Source organism: Bos indicus, chromosome 2 (assembly GCF_029378745.1).
Source record: "Bos indicus isolate NIAB-ARS_2022 breed Sahiwal x Tharparkar chromosome 2, NIAB-ARS_B.indTharparkar_mat_pri_1.0, whole genome shotgun sequence".
Classification (NCBI taxonomy): Eukaryota; Metazoa; Chordata; class Mammalia; order Artiodactyla; family Bovidae; genus Bos; species Bos indicus.
The window spans coordinates 133,705,812-133,727,948 of NC_091761.1; the positions used below are offsets into that span (position 1 = coordinate 133,705,812).

General features: G+C 55.1%; 1 protein-coding gene across 2 annotated transcripts in view; it reads right to left on the bottom strand.

The window, feature by feature from the left end:
- Positions 1-5,150: 5,150 nt before the first annotated feature.
- The window catches only part of PAX7 (paired box 7), a 106,927-nt gene continuing 89,940 nt past the window's right edge, over positions 5,151-22,137 (bottom strand). For both annotated transcript variants that reach the window (XM_070777955.1, XM_070777949.1), the window contains exons 8-9: positions 15,860-16,106; positions 5,151-9,048 (exon numbers count right to left, since the gene is read on the bottom strand). In XM_070777955.1, the coding sequence (XP_070634056.1) occupies positions 8,933-9,048; positions 15,860-16,106 (363 nt within the window). In that variant the 3' untranslated portion in view covers positions 5,151-8,932. The remainder of the gene's footprint in view (positions 9,049-15,859; positions 16,107-22,137) is intronic.

The following is a 22,137-nucleotide window of genomic DNA, read 5'->3' on the forward strand; positions in this document are numbered from 1 at the left end:
GCCTAAGGGGCTCCTCTGGCCATGGGATTTTCCAGGCAAGAGTACTAGAGTGGGTTGCCATTGACAAACTTCGTGCTGACCCCCTAATCCTCACTCTTATTTCTCCTCAGTCCCACTTTCCTCCTTTGGAGGCTTTCTTCGAGAGGTAAATTTTCAGGATTGAGGAAGAGGGCTTCACGGACTTCAAATGCATCGTGGAGGTAACTGCTTATTGGTTACTTGTGTGCCCATAGAAGTGGAGGAGGTAGAATCAGACAATTTTTTGTGTGTGCTAAATCTCTTGTATACTCCCCTGTAATAGAATTTGCCATCCATACCCCTTCCCTGCCCTGAGATGGACAGAATGGACTTCCCTAACTCTTAGCTTTGGGCTTGCCCAAGAAACTTGCCGTGGCCAATAGGTTGTTAGTAGATCTGATAGGAAAGAAGCTTGAAATGGGATTCCCCATCCAAATGCCCTTTGAACTCTGGTGATCTGTAATCATGGCCCAGAATCTCTTTCCTTCATGGTCCTCCCAGAAAAATTTTTGTCAGACTTGCAGCCTGAAGTCCAGCAGCCCATCTGTTTTACTTTTCTATCACTGCATAAAAAATTACTGACTTAAGACAATTCATTAATTATCTGACAGTTTCTGTAGATGAGAAGTCTAGGCACAGCATAGCTGGGTCTCCTCTGCCGAGGATCTCACCAGGCTGAAGTCAAGGTATTTGCAAGTGCTGTGATCTCATCTGAAGGCTTGATGGGGAAGAATCTGTTCAGGGTGTTGGCAGAATTCAGTCCCTTCTATAGGACTGACATCTTCTCTTTCTTGTTGCCTGTCCGTCAAAGGTCCCTCACAGCTCCTAGAGGGTGACCTCACATCCTCGCAATGGCGCTCTTGTAAGACAGCAGCTCGCTTCTTTTTTTTAAAAGCAACTTTTTATTGTGCATTGAGATATAGCTGATTAACAATGTTGTGATAGCTTCAGGGGAACAGCAAAGGGACTGAGCCACATATATACATGTATCCATTCTCCCCCAAACTCCCCTCCCATCCGGGCTGCCACAACATTGAGAGCATGCTTCTTTGAATGCAGCAGGGACTTCACTGAACTCTGCTTGATGAAGTCTTCTGTAATGTAATCACGTAAGGGACCATCCCATCATCTGTGCCAGATAACATAACCATACCAAGATAGTGACCATCTCCTCATCTTCACAGATCCTGCCCACCTTCAATGTCAGGGGACTATACAGGACATATACGCCTAGAGGTAGGAGTCTTAGTGAACTTCAAAGAGTTCTGCCTGCCGCACCATCCATGACTAAATTAGTCAAACCACCATTAAGCCACCAAACTGTGAAGGTGAGAATGAATGCTTATTGGAAGCTGCTGGATTTTGAGACAGCCTATTCCACTGGCTGTCCGATTATTGTGGCAATGGCTGGCTGATACACTTCAAGAAGCATTGCCCTCCCAGTTCATACAGTGCCCTATTCCCATTTGGGGGAGGCAGTTTGCTATGATGGGCAGGGTACTGGGACCCTGTACCAGCGAGGTCTGGGTTTGAACCTCTGCTCCTCTCCCTCCTGGCTGGGGGCCCATCTCCTTACCCAAATAATGGGATCTGCAATGCCTACCTCATTGGGATGTTGGGAAGGTTAACTAAAACAGTGGATGAGGACCACCTGGCACAGAGGAGGCTCCACAAATGTTAGTGTTCTCTCTCTAAAGTTCATGTTTCTAGCCAACATTTCCTTATCTTCAGAGGGTGGATGTGATATGCATTCTGGGAGGGGCCACTGCACTGGGACGCCTGGGGGTTACCTGGATGGCGTCTCATCACCGGCTGGGGAGCTGACCTGCAGGGCTCTCTGACCTTGAACCAGCTCTCTGTCTGAGCCGGATTGTGGAAGACAGCCCTCCTTGGTTTCTGTGAAGTAAAGACCCTGGATATCCACCCTCAGACAAGACCCCGCCTCCATCTGTCCAGCACATTAAATTTTTAAGTTAATTTAAAAGTGTGACACAGAAGCCTTTTGGAGAGTTCGGTCTTCTCCACTGACCAGCAGTGTGAGCTTGGGCCAGTGACTTCAACTCTCTGACCCTTGGTTTCTTCCCCAGACATTGAGGGTGAGAGTCCAACCTTACAAGGCTGTTACGATGGTGAGGTAACAAAATCTGTGTGCCGGGGCCCATCACCGGAGCTCTGCAGATGGAGCTCCCGTTCCCGTAGAGACTGTGTCTGTCCTTTATTGCTACTTCCTGGCCTTCCCGACGTCTTAGAGAAGAGCACAGAGGGGGTGCTTAAGGAGACGTTTGCTTTTACCTTCTCATCCCTCATTTAATCCTCATGTAAACCCCCTGCAGCAGATGCTGTGGTCAGTAGGGTTTTTCCCAACAGTTCCACCTCTCACCTCCCAGACACAGGATGGATTACGCTTCACTGCTCCCTTTTAAGTTCGCTGTGGCCATCGCACTTGCTCTATGAAGAGTGTGGAGAAGTGACCTAAGTCCCTCGGGTGGAAGCTTTAGGAGACAGTGCATGATTTACCACCTCTCTCCTTCTGGTACCAGTGACCAGTAACACTCAAGACGACGTCCATTCTCTATCAGGCTGACCGTGACGAGTCTTGAACATGAATATGAACAAGGAAAAATGTAAACCTTTGCTGTTTTAAGCCCCCAAGATTTGGGTCATTGCTACCACCTTCCAGCCTTGTTATGACAGATTTCATCTCCACCTGAAGGATGACGGGACGTAGCTTGTCTACAGTCACACAGAGGGCACTTTGAACCAAGGGTGGAGCTTCACCTGAGACAGCACATTTGATTCACTCCAGGGGAGAGAGTGGAGGTGTCCAGAGGCCTGAATGCACTCTCCTGATGCCTCTTGCAAGTGAGTTCCTGCTCCCTGCCCCAGATATTTACATGATCAGGAGCAGGAGGGATTCTCTGTGCAGAGTAAGTCAGTGCCAGCCTGGGGAGTGGATGGGATGGACTTGCGGAAGCTGCATTCTTGGGAGGACTAGATATTCTAGACTTAACTTTGCAACAGACGGGACTGTACTCAGAAACCCCAGTCTCTGTTCTGGGTTTCCTCCCATCTCAAGGCTCCATTTATCTCCTGTCTCAGGAAACTCTTTCCTTCACTAGTAAATTTTCTCAAGGAAAGGCTGTGAAACTCACCCACCATCACATGTGCCTCACACACGAGGCACAGAGACTGCTATGTTACGCAGCGTTGCTGCAGCAGAAGCTGGCCGGTACACACTTGTCTATTAATGATAAATATGCATTCTTCCCTTTCCCCTAGGCACAGAAGCCTGAGTTTATTCTGGACAGTGTGTGTGTGCCTGGGCACGGGGCTATGTCTGTCAGCTTGCTGGGGTACAAACAAAGGCTGTGGAGTGGGACCCCAGAAAGCTCCCTAGGAGGGGTTCTCTGGGAGCCCCCAGGGGCAGGTCTGGGGCAACTTGGCATCGTACACCGAACATCTAGCCCTCTGTGTTGCTCCCCGAGCACTGCTGATGGACAGCTCCTAGACACCTGGGCACTCTCCAGGCTGCTCTGAGACCAGCCTGTGGCTCAGTTTATTGTCGTGGTAACCTGGAAAATCTTTAGATATCATCGAGTCTGCTTTTTAAAACATATATGGAAATAGGGTCTTACAGGGAGAGAAAACTGTCTCAGGACCCACAATGAGTCATATGCAGAGGTCAATGCAGAGGTCAGAGTAGAACTTGACTAGTTCTTGACTCTCCCCTACATCTTCCTGATTCACTGAACGACTACTGCTCAGTTTGGGTGGCAGGTAGCCAGGGAGAAAGACCTGGGTGAACTGTGGCTGGGAGCCCTGATTCTGCCATAAGCTGCCCGGATTCCTTAGGGGCAGGTATAGAGCTCATCGCACTGTAGGGATTCTATGTAGAGCAGGGTGCCTGGCAGCCTTCCGGCTGCTCTGACCTTGGGAAGAGAACCTGGCTGGATTGGGTGGACTCAGATTCTTCCTTTGTGCGCATGTTCCCAATCCTTCATGTACATTATCTCCCCAAACTCCTCCAACTCGCCGCCTCCCTGTTCAGATGACCCATGTAAACCAGTGCCCTGGAATGACACGGGTGGCCTGGTCTGGAGCCAGAGGAACGCATGTGGAGTAGATGGTGCCAGTCCTTGCCCAGAGCCCCTTTGACTGGGCTGGCGCACCCGCCCCCTGACTGATGTGAGTTGCTGCTGAGGGCTCACTGCCATTCCTCTCTCTGGGGACCTGCCCTCAGCCCACAGGGGCCATGTTAACCAGAGGTGCTTGGCCACACAAACCCTTTTCCCACCCATCCCATCCCGTCCCCAGGCACAGGCAGCAGCCAGTGAATGACTCATCTGTGCAGCAAAAATCCCCTGATCTCAAGGTGAGGCTGACTCCATTCTCCGATTTTCAGTCAGTCCAGAGCTCTCTGCCGGACCAGGTTGGGACTAGACTCCAGGTAAAACCTCCTCTTTGCCCAGCTCCTTCCCCTGCCCCATCCTTCTCCTTTGACTCCCTTACACAGGGCTCCCCAACTGCCTGGATCTAACGGCTGATGATCTGAGGTGCAGCTTATATAATAATAACAGAAATAAAGTGCACAACCAATTTAATATGCTTGAATCGTCCTGAAACCATTACCGCTGCCTCAGTCCCCCGTGGAAAAATCGCCTTCCACGAAATCAGTCTCTGGTGCCAAAACGGTTGGGGACCACTGCCCTCAAGGATTTCTCTTGGAGGCTCTGCAATAATTCAACTGCCCCCAACTCTCTCATATCAGGCTCTGCTTGAAAGACAATAAGTGAACTTGTGAGCTCTCTGCCACCTTGCAAATTCTGTATATTGATACAAGGAGAGACCACAGAGGGTTCTATGTTTAGTGGCGGGAAAATCCTGGTGAAGAGAACTGAGGTTTCCCCAGAGAGATGCGTCCACTGAACAAACATTGATGAGGCTTCTGCTACGTGTCCAGCATCTGCTTAGCACTGGGAGACCTGGCGGGGCGCGAGAGAAATGGAGTTCCTACCCCTCAACACACACTCTCTAGGTTAGGTCAAAGGTTTTCTTGACTGCCCCTCGGTCCCTTTTAAGGGCCTTCGCACATGGAGATCAATTGAGTACACGGAACCCTGGAGATGCTTTTAATTTCTTTTTAATGTATATGTAACAGTTACGCCTGAGTTACAGAGGAAGCGCTTACAAGCAGGTAGTTAAAGCAAATGCCAGTTTCTCTTTCTAGTCTACTACTCCATATAGCTGAATAAATTATGGTGCGATTATACTTAAGCACACGCCTTCGTGCCCACGCGGACACCCCACTCACACTCTCATGCACACACACTCGCTCCCACATGGAGGAAAATGGCTGTGAGTCAAACACGGAAGCAACCAAGTTGCCGTTCCTAGGAAGAAGGAATGATGGCGAGTGCTACGCGGATAGTTCCCAGGCTGGGATTGGCCTTATCGATATGCAGATGTCTCTGACAATTGAAGGCGGCGGCTGGAGGACCCCATTTGGCCTCGGCTGTGGTGCCTCTGCGGGAGGGGAAGGAGAAGGTCAGTCGGCCTCAAAAAGCATCCAGCAGTGCGGGGCACGTTGGGGGGCCTGAGGAGAGTATCAACCCGAGAGAGGCCCCAGAGCGTCGTGTCTTTCTCGGGCCATCGTGGGGTTTCCCAGGCTCCTGGATCCTCATCTCTGAACGCACTGCCCGCTCCAGATCCAACAACACAGGATTTCGGTGGAGTGATCAGAGTCATGCATCTGCCTTGTTCTCAGGCCACCACCAGATGGAAAATCTGACCTTCTCGTTTTCCTTCTGGGCAAACCTCTCTCTCGATTATTCTCTCCTTCTCTTTCGTTCCCTGCACCCCCACCATCTCTCTCCTCCTTCACGTTCCTCTGGCAAAAGAATGGCAAATGTAAATCAAGGAAAACATACGAGTAAAAAATAAAACATAGCTTGGTTCTTACACATCACTTTTTTTTTCATAGCAAGATAGAAAGACCAAGTGAAAAACAAAGCAATAAAAATGAAAAAACCCAGCAGAGCCCGGAATGTATAATTTGAAACACACGATATGCAGATATATCCCTACAGATGGTCCCTGGCGCTAGCACGACACGCACTGTGGGGGGTTTTCGGTCCTTTTTTTTTTTTTTTTGTATTTATATATATATTTATAAAACTTCCTATAAACGAACAGCACATCACCACGTTTCCAACTAATGTACAATGAGTTCAGAAGAGGGGCCCCCATAGGTAGGACCAACAGCTACTTGTGAGAAGTTGGAGGAAGCATGTTTTATTTCGCTATGGACTCTATTTACAGGGCTGGAGCGGGATCGTTCCTGGGCCAGCCTCGCCACTGGGATTCAGACCTTCTTTCTCAGCCTGTGGCCAACCCTCGAGAGTTGGAAGCTTTTATAATTCTCATCCAGTATCATCTTGCTGGTGAAGCTGCAAGCTGCCACCACCAGACGGAATTTTACAGACTGAGTTGGGTACACACGTTAATGCTCTAGGTTTTAGGAAAAACCTGTTAGGGTCAGGGTTTCTTTCTGAGGAGGGTGGGGCCGCTGGGGGAATAAGTCCCACTTTCTACCAAGATGGTCGCCTGGGAGAACTCCAGAGAAGACGGACTTAAGGAGAAGTCATTTGCTTCACACCCATTTTGCCATCGGAGGCAGATTATTTGGGATTGGTCCTAGCATTGGAATGTCACTTCCAGGGGTGGGGGGAGCTGGGTGGTTTTGAGGTCACCAGCCTGAGATCCCTACTGCTCCCGGAAAACCCAGGGTATAAGGAGATGCAGCGGAGGGCTGAGACCGGCTTCCAGAGGGAAAGACTGACCATTCAAGGAATGTGGATGAAGACTGTAGTTCAGCTTAAGGAAGAACTGCTTCCTGGCTGTGATAGCTACAAAAACACGGACCGGGTCGCCAACAGACAACACACATCCTTCCTTTTTGTCCAGAGCTTAAAGAGCCCAGAGTCTCCTGCCTTGGATGCTCCCGTTGAAACTCTGGCTGACCTTGATGGGCCACACGTGTCTGGGTGTCCACTGCTACTAAAGAGTCTGTTTGTCCCCAGTTAGTCATAGGCTCCTTGAAAACCAGAGATACAGGCCGCCTTGGTCATGGTCCAGGACAGGCCTGAGATACTGAGTCTGAAGACGGGAAGTAGGTGAGAGCGTTTGTCACAGAGGTGATGTCCATTCAGGGAACTGTCCTAGTATCTTGCTAACCCGGCTCCCCAGAAGGGAGGAGCTCAGGTTGATTCCCAAAGCGGCAGCCTTTCCCTCTGGGAATGTCCTGTGAGCTGAGGGCGAGGCGTGAGTTGAGCAAAGAGGTGGTGCCAGGTGCCCAGGAGGGGCCAAGCAATTTGGTCCGGTCTATGCAGATTCGGTGCTGTGTCTCCCGTCTCAAGTGCTTTGACCCAGCAGGACTTGATGCAGGTGATCCACGCGTAGATTACAATGATGGAGATGAATATAATTTTGATCAAGGGTAAAGGGAAGAGTTAGAAGGGAGGCCGTAGTCAGGGGCCTGAGCCACTCCCCAAAGGTCTCAACGTGTAAAGAGAAGGCAGTTGGGGAGAGCCGCTGGAGTGGCTGTGGAAGATGACCTTGCCCTCTTCTCCAGAACCTTTGGTGCCCCTCTCTGCCCAGGGGCCGCGGCTCAAAGACTGACCACATCTCCACGCCCTCAGCTGAGAACAGGTCAACACTGAAAGATGCCAGTCTGGGTGGGACAGGGACATGCCCCTCCCACCCCCCAAATGCCAAAGGGACTCTGTGGTCTTGTCTGTGGGGCAAGCAGTCCCTGATGGTCCAAGAACCATTTTCTAGAGCAGATGGAGGCGCCCTTCCTAGAGGGCAGGGCATTCAGGGGATGGGCCCAGGTCTCTGAAGGAGGCTTTGTGAGAAATCGATGCTCCATGGGGTGTGGACTTGAAGGCAGACCGCTGAAGCCTTTGGCAACAAAGGTTTGCCGCCCACAAGCAGAGCAACCCCAGTTATGAGACCCTCCTCTGAGCCTGCCTCATCGCTCACGTGTTCTCAAGACTTGGTCTCCTCCCTGTGCCATCTGATTCAGCAAATGAGGAAACTGGAGGGTCTGTGTGCTCCCCAGACCCCACCCGGGGTGGGCAAGGTTGGAACTGGGGCTTCAGTGTTAAAGCCTAAAGCTGCTTCCGAATACCCGGCCTGGGTCCTGGTACCCTGGACCAGCCCACTGCCAACAAGCCCCACCCATGTGGCCCTGCCCCCTTGGCTAAGCTTCTTCCTGGTCCTCCCAGTCCCCTTGCTTGGGCTAGATTTCCCCCCTCCACCCAGCAGAGGTGTGTGGAGAAGTCCTGAAGTCCTCAGAATTCGTGGGTGATTCCTGGAAGCAGCCCAGGGCCAAGGTCCCCCCTCCTTTGCTAAGGAGGATGAGCTGTGGTTCAGGCCCTGAGCCAGAGACCCACCAGGAGGGCTGGCTCCCGGCACTGCCACCAAGATCAGCCCCGTGGGCTCCATGTCTGACCAGGGGACCCACTGGCACTGGGGTCAAAGGGCTCCTGGACCTCATCCCAGACAGCGTTCTCCTTTGGTTGCCCCAGGAGCTCTGTTCAGGGTGAGCTGTGGTCTCTGGGTCTGAGATGACAGAGGCCACGTCAGAATTTGGCTGGGGCAAGACGGCAGGTTACCAGAGACCCTCCAGTGGGGAGAGTGAAGAGGCAGACTCCACGGGGGTCACTCCAGGTCCCTAACCACAGAGGAACGGTGGGCAGGCTGCCTGTCTCCAGAGGGCTGGGCACAAGAAGGGAATGGGCTCCCTCCCTGGCCTCCAGGGACCCCAGGGCGATGGAGGGACTGAGGATGGGAGGCTCAGGGATCAGTAAGGGTTAGGCTGGGACTCAGGCTGGGGCAAGTCGCCCCAGGGGCCCTAGTAAGCTTGGCCAGTTTCCACAGGCAGGAGTCCCAGCACAGCCGAGTGCTCCCCGAGCTTCATGCGACGCTGTGTGGACAGGCTCACATTTTTGGCCAGGTAATCAACAGCAGCTGGGGAAAAAAAGAGAGACTCCTAGAAATTGACGTTCTTTTTGCCTGTTAATTCAATCTGTTCTACATCAATTCATCCACCCATCCATCCACTTATCAATTCATCCATTCGTCCTTCTCTGCATCTACCCATCTCTTCTTCCATCCGTCCATCCACAACCATATCTTTATCCATCTATCTGTTGTCCATCTATTTATCATCAATCTGCCCATCCACTTTTGATCTGTTTATCCACCTGTTCATCCATCCACCCACCTATCCATCAATTTCTCATAAGACTCTTTCTCTCACTTCCTTTGCAATCATTCAGCAAATATTTGCTTACCACATTGTTTCCCCAGCTCCCCTATGGGCTCTGTAGGAAAGTACCTAGGGTATCCCATTGTCTAGTGAAGAACTGTCCCTTTCCCCAACACGCCTCTACGCATCCCTGTTCTGAGGCACGTCCAGTGAGTCCCCTGGGGTCCAGGTAGGAGTGGGGGCAAGGTCCTTCTGCCTCTTCTGGACCCTAAGCCCAGCTCACGGCTGAGGCAAAGCAAGACCTCGTACTCAAAAATGAAGGGAGCTTTTGCCAGGGAGCTGAGGGGTCCCTGCAGGAGGAAGGGCCGGGAGCCTGTGATGCAGGGAAATGAGACCTGCAGCCCTGCCAGTTCTGGTCACCCAGAGAGGGATGAGAGTCTGAGGGCGTACATTCATGTGTGTGTGGACAGTGGGAACAAGACTCTCCACGACGGAGCGATGGACACGAGCAACACTTGCACTTGTATGTGTGCACAGACGTGGGTGAGTTGTGTGCACCTGCGTGAGGTGAACGGTGGGAACACAGGAAACTGCACAGGTGAGTCCCACCTCAGCCAGGCTCGCGCATCAGGTGTGTGCAGGTAGGCCCATTTGAGTTCTGGGCCGACTCTCCTCATTGTGCCTGCCTGGGGCTGCAGCAGAAACCATCCTGGACCAGACGATTTGCCTGGCATGTGACCGAGGCCCCTTGAGGCACAGAAAGGCTGCCTCCCAAGCCAGAATTTGCAGCTCTGGCTGATCCTACCTTCTGGGACCCCTCCGATCTGGAGGTGAGAGGAAGCTGGAGAGAGGGCTCTCCCTTCACTGTCCCGTGCCCACTGACGGACCCGGTAACACTCTCCATGCCTTCCCAGAGTTGGGGGGCCCCTGCCTAGGGTGGGTGGGTGGAGCCGGGAGGTGACGGCGTGGCCGGAGGGCAAATAGGGAGCTGAGGTGGGCTGTATCAGTAACTGAGTTCCAGGAGGCCCTACTGCCTGGGGGCTCAAATGCCCTACGTTCAAACTCTGCACCTGCCGACGCTCCGTGTGTGATCTGGGGACACACCATCTCCCCTTTCCAAGCCTCAGTTCCCTTGTAAGGTGATACGAGCACCTGGGTTGGAGGGTTATTGTGATTAGATGAGAAAACGTATATGCAGCGGTCAGTCGGCACCACGCCTGGCGCACAGGGAGTGGGATGGATGAGGGCTCCTGGGGCTGGGGCGCAGTAAGCAGGCATGCCCTTTGATGGGGAAAAGAAGGAAAGGGACGGTGAACTGGGCAACCCAGGCTCCTGACTGCCTCCTGCTCACGTGGCTTTGGGCAAAACACTCTGTCTCTCCAGCCCTGCTTCCTTGTCTGTAAAATGGGGAGGACAAATTCCAGCCTCCTCGAGGGCTGTTTTAAGGACCAAATGAGACAATGAGGTTTAAGATGCCTGGCACAGGGGCTCCGGGCACGGCTCCCTGGGTTCCTGAAGGATATACGCATGCCCTGGGCCTTACTGGAGGCCTGGACTCGGCGTCCCTCAGCTTCCCAGGCTGAGCCCCCAGGGGTTGCCTCTAGGGTTCCTCAGCCTCCAGGCTCCTAGCTGGTGGGGCAGAGTGGTGGTGCCCCATCTTACCCTTGTCCAGGGTCCAGCCCTTACTCTGGGGGAGGGTGAGAAAACCTCCCGTCTCTGGTCTCAGGGGGCCCCGGCAGCTGTGACCACACCGTCTCTACTAGTGGGGTCTGTCTTACCTGGGTTCCGGGTCTCGCCCAAGAGGAGGCCACATTGTCAGAGTGGTAACAGGAAGTAGGGGCAGGAAAGAGCTGACGTTTCCCCGGAGCTGACTCTATGCCAGTCCCACTCTAAGCACTTGACATGCATCATCTCACTCAAGTCCCCCAATACCTCTGTGAGGCTGGGATTATCACCATCCCCATTTCACGGATGACAAACCGAGGCCCTGCCCTGAGAGGTTGCATAACTTGAAAGATCCCAGCATTCCTAAATTGTGGGGCCATAATTCAAATGCAGGCAGTCTGATGCTAGCTGCTAACCACCCCTGCCAGCTCCATCCCTGGTCCCCACACAGCACTTGAGAATGGATGGAACTCCCTACAACCCGAAGCCTGGAATGGCCCCATTCTCTACTCCAGGCAAGGTAAGGGACTTGTCTAAGGGCCAGCTCTTCCTGCAAGAGTGGCAGAAAGGTCTGGCTTTGAATAACAACAATGGGAACTGCTAAGTGCCAGGCAGACAATATCTCATCTAATTCTTTCAACTGCCCCATGCTTTAGGCTACAGTTGTTCCCATTTTACAGATGTGGAGACTGAGGTTCAGGAAGAGCCACCGGCCCAGAGGCACATGTGAGCTGGAGGTGCCTGAATTTACTCTGCTTGTGCCTCTGGTCACTCTGTCTCTTCCTCTTTAGCCTCTCCCTGTCACCAGCCATGGCCCTGCATGCTGTAGGGACTTCCCCAGGCCCTGTTGTCAAGACGACCAAGGAAACACCAAGAAACACCAAACTTTACTGACGACTCAGCCAGCTTCAAGGGCACCCGTCATCCCTCAGAGCCTGCCTCTCCCTGGGGTGGGGCCGGGGTCCAGCGAGGGCAGGGCTGTGACATTTCTCATTACAGCCTGTCAGTGGCCCTTCCTGTCCCTCTGTCTCTCCGAGCCTCCCCTCCTCTGCCTCGTGCCCGAGCCTGGGCTCTCAATGTCTCAAATTAGATTAATCAGGAGTTGGCAGGAGAGGTGGTGGCGATGCCAACCAGTAAACAAATCTCAGCCGTCAGCGTCTCGTCAGCCAGCAGCCCCAGAGGAGGACCCTTCTAGACACAAATTCTTATTAGACTTGTCAGATCTATTAAAATTCTTTTCACACTTCTGCGTTCTATCAGCCCCATCATTAGTACGGCCCTGGCCTCTGGGAACACCAGGGCCATATTAATCTGCTATGCGCCCTGTCCCTGCCCCCCTACCCCCACCCCATTTAGGGACGGGGAGAGACAGACGGATGGATGGATGGCGGCAGGGAGCAGGCGGGGACGGTGTGATGGTGTCCCTGGGAAGATGAGAGGACCAAGGCGAGGAGGTGGACTCTCCTGCTTTAGGGTTTGGTCCACCTGACCCAGGCACACTCAAAAGCGATGCTCTCCACGGTCAAAGGGGTGGCCCTGTGCGCCTGGATAGATACTGTTTGGTGGTCCCAGCCAAACTCCCTGGGATCCCCTTCCTCATCTGCCCAGAGGGAATAACCCAGGACCCTGCACCAGGTGGCGGTGAGGATGGGGTGCCAGACCCACAGTAGATGCTCAAGAAATGATCACTTCTCCTTCCTTTGCAGACGTGCGTGTTGTAACGTGATACCCTGGAGCCATTATAGACACAGAGTAGTGAATACTCACAGAGAAATAAATCTCTGTCCACGCACAGATGAGTGTGAGCTTGTGAACAGGACTCCACACCAGGGCTAGTGTGCATCATTCCTCAACATCTTGCACGAGTTTGTGGTTTGACTCAAAGAGAACTAGGTTTGAAGTTAGGAGACTCCACTTTCTGTGGGACCACGGGGAAAGCTCCCAGCCTCTCTGAGCCTTAGCTTTTGCATCTGTAACCTGAGGACAAATAACCTGGGGTTTTTGAGGATTACACGAAATGAAGAACATGCATTTCACCCAGCGCCCAGTGGGCTAACTCACGCACAGGACAGGTGTGGGTAGACAGCAGGTGGCCCTGGGCATACACAGCATGGCTTAGAGCATGAGGATGTCACACATGGACTGTGGTGAATTCAGCTGCCCGTGGACAGGGGGAGGCGGTCAGTGGGAATCCCACGTGTGTCCCTGGGCTGTCCCAGGATGTCACAGCCGAGGGGGATGGTACCATAGGAAAACATCAAGACAATGGAATCGAATCCCTGGGCCCCCATTTCACAGATGGCAAAACTGAGGCTCAGAGAGGCGGGTAACTTGCCCACATCAGGGTGGTGGAGGGACAGATTCTCCCTCAGTCCTCTCCTAGTGTGCCCCGGGAGCCTCTGTGGGCTGGGTGGAGGAGAGTGGGGTCCGAGCTGGGGTACCCCCGGGGAAGGGCTGGAGGAGGTGGCCCAGGAGGAGCTCTGAGCAGCCCCTGGCGGAGCCAAGGGAGGCAGGGTGGGGCTGAGGGGGATGACTGGGGGGCGGAGCTGGAGGTCGGAAGGGTGAGGGGGTGTGGGGGGCGAGGAGCGGGCAGGGAGGAAACCCCGGCCAGCTCTTCCCCAGCGAAGGGGAACAAAACTCCCTTCTCGCCCCCCGGGGCCCTTTCCCTTTTGATCCCCCCTCCCTCGTGGCCCCCATGCTGACTTCGGGGTTAATTTTATTTCCGAGTTGGGCAGGCGCCCCTGGAGGCAGGCACGGGCTCCGGGTGTGACTAACGCCCGCCCCGGGCCGGGGCCATGGCTGCCGCTGGAGCCACGCTGAACTCTTTATCAAGAGCATGTGTGGCCTGCTCCGTGCTCGGGAATGCAGGCCGGGCACAGGGTCACCCTGGCCCCTCTGGAGACACCGCCCTGCCCGCGCGCACACCCAGTTCTCAGACTCGCAGGCACACACACACACACAGACACAATTATACACGCCTCGTGAGTTCACACCCAGATGCACACCTGGATACCAGTACACACAACTACACCTGTACCCACGCTCAAGCGTACCCATACCTGTAAGTACACTCTGCACACACACGGACTCCAAATACACACGCTCATTCCAGCATACGCACATGGCAAACGCATGCATACACATGTACACACAGCCACGCATAGTCCATATTTACACACATGCACGCATACATCCACACAGCACAGCAGGGCAAACTCACAGGCGCCCACACACACGGAGCCACATGAACACACCTGAACGCACATCTCAACACACATGCGTATGTTATGGCCACATATACTCACACGACCAAATGTGTACACATGTTCACATATAAACCCACGTGCACACAATATGCTCATTTACACTCACACATGTAAATCGTCGTGTGCACAGATACACTGTGTCACTCACACATTCATGGATCCACATGCGTACGCATGCTCACCTAGACACAGAATGTGTGCACTAACACGGGTGTGCCAAAACACACACACACACACACACACCGCCCGCAAGGTACTCCTGACACGCTCACTCACGCTCACCTAGACACATGTACGTGAACACACGCATCCACAGGGAGGAGGCCATGAACACAGCCGGGAGGTGAGGCCGGCACAGCTGGCCCGCATTTAGCCGTGGAGACGAGGCTGTGTGGGGGGTGGGGGCGGGGGTGGGGTCAGGAAGCAGAGGTCAGGGGCCAGGCGGGGCTGCGCAGGGACAGAGAGGGCCCTGGGCCGGGAGGTCACACCCTGCTGCCACACGCCCTTCTGATGAGTTTGACACCAGCAGGTGACGCCTTTGCCGGGGGCCGGGCGGGGGCCGCATGACCTCAGCCCCCCCAACCCCGGCCGTCGGGACTGGCTCCGCGGCCGCCCTGTCCACCTGGCAGCTGGAGGCGGCGGCCCAGTCTAAGGGCCCGCCGTCTCTGCTCGACCAGAGGCCAAGAGCGTGGTGCTCGGGGTGGGCACCAGAGACCACCTCACGGTCTGCGGAGACCAAAGCTGGGGTGGGCTGGGGGAGAGAACTCGAGACACGGCTCTGCCCTGGGGGGCGAGGGAGAAGGAGAAAGGGGCAGGGTCTGTCCCCTGGCTCCCCAGCGCTCGGCATGTGCCTGGCGCAAGCGGGGAGCTGCAGGTCACCTTCCGATCTGATTTCCTCTTAGATTTAAAACCTGTAATTTGCTTTAATTTAGTGGTTGGGAAGATCCCTTGGAGAAGGCAATGCCTACCCACTCCAGTAGTCCTGCCTGGAGAATTCCACGGACAGACGAGCCTGGCGGGCCACCGTCCCTGAGTCTCGAAGACTCGGACACGACTGAGCGACTATCACAATCACATTCACAGCGACTGAGAAATTTTTCAAAATATTCGGAACAACTTGAGTGTGTAAATCTACTTCCTCCAGTTGTAAATTTCATGAAACAAAGGCAGATCTCATAGCTCCAGTGAAAACTTAGTAACTGAAGGGAAACGGTCTGGATTTCAAAAACAGTCTATGAAAAAAATGTGAAAAAGTCTTCGTCATCATGACATGTGGATTACGTATCGGAATGATAATCTTTTTTAGATATACCGGGTCACCTAAAAAATGTTAGTAAAAATCATTCCTCTTGTAAAAGGGGGCTAGGAGGAAATTTTAAATGGTACCGGTGGCTCGTATTATGTTCCTACGGGACAGCCAGGCTCCAAGACAAGAGGAGCGTGCGTGCAGGGGTCCAGGGCTGTATCATGTCAGGACAGCAGTTCTGCCTTTCTGGACCTCAGTTTCCTCACCTGTGTAATGGGCACCCCCACCCAACACCCCCTCACAGTTTTCTACAAGTAAGTGGGAGGTCCTTGTGGGGGGGTGCGGTGCTGGGACAGGGAGGGGAGGAGGGCGCCCGGGGCGCCAGGCACTCACTCTGGCCGTACTGGCCGTACTGGTAGCCAGCCACGGGGTCCACGCTGTAGCCGGTGGTGCTGTAGGTGGGCGGACAGTACGACTGCGAGGTGGGCAGGCTGTCTCCCGGCTTGATGGGGTCCGCCCGCTGGCTGCAGCTGGCCGAGATGGAGGTGGCGGAGTCCAGGCCGCCGTGCAGCGGCGAGATGGAGAAGTCGGCCTGGGGCTGCGGCGGCACCGCGCTGGGGTTGCTCAGAATGCTCATCACCTGCGGGGGGAGAGTGTCAGGGTGGGCAGGGCGAGCGGGGCCCCCGCAGGGGCAAGCAGGGAGCAGGGTCGATGCCAGGCTGGCCTTGAACGGCCTTCGCCGGACTGTCTCCCTTGAGGGCCCTGCAGCCTTGCGATCCTCCGTTTACCTGGCTTGCTTGCCTTTGTGGGAAGATGGTTAGGGGTTTGTCTGGTTAAATTCCGCCCCGGGAGCGTCCCTGCACTGAGAGCTTTGGGGGCAGGGCAGGCCCAGTTCCCTTCTCTGTTCCCGGGCCCTGAGGGGCACCTTGTGCCTGTCTGAATGAATACACATGTGCATGAATGAATGAATGGACCAGCTAATTATGTCTCTTCCATCGGACAGGGAGCTCCCCCAGGAACTGCGTCTCCCCATCAGCCTGGGACGCCCCCATCTTCCAACACAAGGGTTCAAGGCTCTGCATCTGTCAGCGTCACCCCCAGTCCCGTGCTACGCCCACTGCACTCTCGACTTGGAACTTGTGCCCCTACACGGCCGGTGCTTCCAAGTGCTTCAGATGTCTGTGACCATCACCCCCTTCTCTGCTTGGCACGGTTTGGCAGACAGGAAGTCACTATCGGTGATGGCAAGCCCAGTTCGCGCGGTGAGGCTTGTCTCTAGAAACTCAGCTGAAAGAACCTGGTGTGGGTTCATTGGTGTGCTCACTTATTCATTCAACAAACACAGACGGATGATGACTATGGCTCCAAGCCTCAGGCCAGGCCCCAGGTTTTCAGAGAAGGAAGAGCCCTGGTTCCTGACCTCGGCCCAGGGAGAGGGTTTGGGTCTGCGGGGGGGGGGTGGTGTAAGTAGTGTCAGACCATCAGGATCTGGAGTGACGAGGGACATGACAGGGGGCTGTGGGTACCCGCAGGAGGGCACTTGGGTATCCCGGGGTCCAGCTCTTGGAGAGAGGGTAGTAAAGGCAGCAGGGGAGGGGAGGGGAGGGGCCAGGGTGACCTGGCCAATCCAGAGAGGAGAGGAGGGGAGGGAGAAGCAGTCCTTGTGGACCTGACCTGCCGGGGGACCCTGGTGACCTCCTGGTAACGCCACCTTTTATGGGAGGGAGACCCCAGGCCCAGGCGAGGTCCGCCTTGCTGACAGCCTGCCCTGCATGGAGCCAAAGGGGCACACTGGCACCCATGCTGGGCACACGGTGTGCTCTCTGATGCGCCCACCCGCCCCCTGGGGAGAAAGCAGACTTTGCACGTTGGAGCGCTGAGCTTTCGGCCGACTGGACACCTTGTGAAAACTTCACCTTCCCGGGTCTGACTCATCCCTGCTCCAGACAGGAGGCACCGATGTGGAATCCTCAGGCCAGGGCCAGATGCTGAGCTCCTCCACATGCGAACCTTTAACCCCTACGACCACCTCTATCCTCAGAGCGGGGCCGGCAGGCCGGGACGTGCTCAGGCATCAGCGGCCCCAGGTCCTCTGATCCTCCTTCTCTTTCCCTCCTCTTAGCAACAGACTCGGCGTGACTCTGCCAGTGCAGAGCCCTCCAGAGACGTGTGGGGCGGAGTCATGACGCCCATTTCTCAGATGAAGAGACCGAGGCCCACCCAGAGGTGCGTCTTCCCCAGATCTCACAGCGGGTGTGCCAGGGCTTGACCCCTCTAGCCTGATGATGTCAAGTCTGACTCTCAAGGATGGGTTTTAGACACGTGACCATGATAGAGGTTCTCACTCCAGATGGGGGTTCCCTGGGGGTGTGGGGTGGGATCCCAGGCCCGCAGGGGGCCTGGCTCCTCAAGAATACCATGAGCACAGCCTCCCCTGACTCTTCCTGCAATGCACCCAGCGTGCACCTCTCAGCCTTTCTCTCAACCCCTCTGTCCTTTCCTCACCCCACCCCCAGAGCTGAAGTCAAGGGCACCAGGCCTACTGGGGCTGGACTTTGTCTCCACCGCAGCTGGTGAAGTTTGGGTGGGACTTTGCACGGTGCCAGCCCAATGAGATGGCAGAAACACAGGTGGAGCTGGGTTTGTTCTTTCCTGACTGTTGCGGTGGGGTCCTGGGCCTGAGGAGTTTGCTGGGTGTGTGTGTTTGGTGGGTCTGTGGGGCCGGGGGCACTCAGGAGGCTGACACTGCCCTGGGGTTAGGAGACCTGATTCATTGCTAACACTGCTCCTCCTTCAAGGAGCCCTGGCCCCAAGAACAAACTTAGAGGCTCAGGGAAAACACACAGCTCCCATTTCTCTTTCTTTGAAAGGATCGTTGTGGGGTGGGAAGCCTCTCATGAGGGTTTGTCAGTTCTGATGAGCCTCTGGTATAATCCTTCTCTTTACATACCACCAAGATGCCAGGCCCAGCAAGGATGGGATGGAGGAGACAAGTGGGGAGGTATTTGGGGAGAGGAGAAGGATGCTTTGGAGGACAGGCTGGAAGGTGTGCCTAGATCCATACTCATCCTGCAAGGCAACAGCCGCCCAACAAATCTGACCACGTTGCTCAAGAATTACCCGTGGCTCTTTGGAACCTCCCAGATGAACAGGGCGAAGCTCCGTGGGACTGGACCTCCACTTGCCTGTCCCAAATCCCTGCCTCCTTCCTACCTTGCACTTTCTGTCCCAGCTGTCCCAAACCACATAGTGTTTCCTAAAGACATCCTTCCTTCATTCATAAGACACTTCACAGAGCGTTATTATATGCCAGGCGGGAGACAGGGCTCAGCTGTGAGCTCTCTGAGGGCAGAATGAAATTGTGTTTCATCCATCACTGCAGCCCCGGTGGCTACACTGTACCCCCTGCAAACTATAAGCTCAGAAAACCCTGTCAAATACATGCATGTTCACTTAACAAATATTTATTGAGCACCTAATATGTGCCAGACACTGTACCAGGCATTGAAATTCAGGAATGAAGAGTAACAGCTCCATGACCTTCAGGAGCTGCCAGTCAGTCAATTGTAGGAAGATGAAAACAGATAATATAATTTCCAATACTGATAAGTGCTATGGAAGAAAAAATATGTGGAGTAGTCAGGGAAGACCTCACTAGCAAGACCAGAAAGAATCAGCCAGGGGAAGAAAGAACAGAGAGTTGTCCAGGCAGAAGAGCCAGCAAGTGCAAAGGCTGGCACACGCCTAGCAGGTCTGAGACACAGCAAGAAGGTCGATGCTAACCTTCCGGGAATGCTCTGTGAGAAGGGGTTCGTGTGGTGCCCAGTGGCTTGGGGGGGCTTGGACCCTGCGCCATTAACAGACAGCTCAGAATCTGCTCAGGCCCGGGGAGCTTTCCCTGTACTGGGATTTGTTCAGTGGGATTTGCCCTGCAACATCAAATCAGGTCCACATCTGGGCTGGGTGTGAATGGGGGGTGTGCAGCATCTGCTCGCTCTCTTACAGGGTGCCCGGAAGTCTGGGGATCAGAGGCCTTTGCCTGCGTCCAGCCTCCTGTCTCAAGGCATGCATGAGCGCTTCCAAACTGATGGGGTCAGACCCCTCTAAAGAGAGGTGGAGCGTGGAATGACTTCTCCGGCAAATGAGCTGTTTTACCCCCATTCTACAGATGGGGAAATCAAGGCACAGGGACGTGAAAAGGAGTGCCTGAGACTGCACCGCCAGGTCGTGGCAGACTGGGACTTGAACCCGTGTCTCCTCACCCCTCGCTGTGATCCCTCCCCACAGCAAGCTGAGCCAGAGAGCATGGGGAGAGAGGCCCACGGCAGCCCCGCAGGGCAGAGCTCCACAGGCCTACACGGCCCTCGCCAGTCTCGGGCGGCTGACAGACCCCCACGGGTCCCCCTTCGCCCAGGGAAGCAGGAAGCGTTGGCCCACAGTTAGGGGCCCACCAGAGGTCTGGGGCCTGCAAACTTTTGAACTTGAGGAAGTCCTGATCTGATGCGGTCATCACCCCCCTCAAGAATGCCCTGGCCTCTCCCCCAGTGGGTTTTACCTTTTTCCCAGTGACCTTGCTTCCACTAATGTATTACTTCTTGGTACCTTACCGTTACTAACTCAAAATCAATACCGACCTCCACATCTGTAAGGTTTTATCTGAAGGCCGATCTCTGGGCTGTCCGTCAGGCTGAGTGACAGCCGTCCCTTCCTCCCCCACACCTGCCCCCCCCACCCCCGGCCCCTTGGTCTCCCTCTGCTCTCAATCAGTCCCAGCCTCCACCGGACTAAATCAATGAGGGGCCGGCCTCACCTCCCTGCACCCCCACCTTCCGCCCGCTGGGGAGAGGCTTGTAGGTTTTGGGGGGTGGGGGCCACGGGAACCCAGCAGCAGCCCCCCTTCCACATCCTTTGCTCACCGCCCCCTCCCCGGGGACCTGCCGGCACTCCCCTACTTTAAAAGAAGGGGATGGGAAAATGTAATTAATTCCCTCCGTTCCTGAGCTGGCCCTGAGGGCCTGGGACCGGGGAGGCTGAGCTGTGAGATCTGCACCCTCTGTGATAACCGAACGTGGCTTTGGGAGCGAGGCTGCAATTAGAAGGGCGATCACCATCGTGGGCGCTCCATGGCCCGGCTCGGGGTGGGCGAGTGGGGGCCGTGGTGGGATGCAGGCGGGCAGGGAGGGGCAGGGGCCGAGACGCGTCTGGGCAGGACGGCGGACCTCGAGGTGAGACTGACGCCAAGGACCACAGGACCAGCAACCAGGCGGTAGGTCGAGCGCCCCATCTCCTCCACGCCAGGAGACCGAGGCCCGAGGCCCTGGCCGACAGCAGGTTCACCAAGGGCACTCAGCCAATCAGGGGTCCAAGGGGTCTCCCTGCAGCACGGGGAGGCCAGGACGTCTGCATGAGCATCCACGCTCTGCCCCTGACTAGTTCTGACCCTGGGCAATTTCTGTAACCTTCTGTACCTCCGTTTTCTCATCTGTATAATGGGAGTGATAATAACTGTCGCTACCCATAGGGTTATTGGAAGGATTAAATGAGTAAACTCACATAGGATGCTTCAGCCAGTACCTGGCACGTTACTGATTCTTGGTAAATGCAAGCTCTCCCTCACCTCTCCTTCTCCCCGCAACTGTCAACTGGATTATGTGTGCTGAGGCTTGAGAGAGGGCAGATCCAGGAACTCCTCGCTGTCAGGGACCCTGTCTTTTGCCTCTCTTCTGCCCCATGGCGCATGGCAGCCAGCGGGTGCTTTCTGAATGAAGCGCCACTCTGCCTGCACTCTGGAAAGGGGCAAGATGGGCCTTTCTTGCCCAAGGAAAGGCCACACCCGCTCTGGGGGATGGTCTGGGAGGGGGAGGGCAGTTCATGGCCTGCCTTGGTCCCCGAGGGTCCTTGAACCTGCTCACTTGTAGAGAGTGATGGCGAATCCTGAAGTCCCAGTGGAGAACTAGCAAGGCCCAGAACTCACGTTGCTGCACAGCACACGCCATTCACAGGGACGCACGCCTGAACCCCAGAAGGTGAGGCAGCTCAGTGCTTCTCCAGATTGCCAAAAAGCCTTCCATCAAAAGCCCAATAAACCGGCTTGATACACCTTGCGTATGCCCTCCTACCTTCCTTACTCATCAGTGCGCTTGCACAAGGCATGCACGCACGCAGATGCACCCAAATACACACAGGAAAGCTGGGAGGCGCCGTGGAGACGGGCCACGGCTTCAGAGGTGGGGAAACTGAGGCTCAAACACTCAGGCCGAGTGTCACAGCCAACGCGCGGCAGGGTGGCCAGGCCCAGGACCCCCACCAGTCACTCCTTTTGGCCCCGGGCTCCAGTTTGGCCCCAAAATGACCAGCTATCTTGGCACACGGAACACTTTTGTCTCCAAGTCTCAGAGCCGACTAGACCTCTGCCTGGCCCACCCTCTTACTAACTCATCCCTCTGACTTCCACAGGAGCTGGGAGGAGCGTGTTTGGGGGGCAGCCTCTCCCTCTGGTCCAGCAGAGGAGGTGAGGGCACAGCTTGCCGGGGAAGCAAAGCAATTTCTCTCTTGGGGCCCCAAACTGCCCCAGCTTGGGGCTGAGGTGGGGAAGCCCGGCTCACGACTCGCCCTGGTCCCGCAGGGCCCTGAGTCCATCCCCGTGTCCCGCTAAACCCCACGGGGGCAGG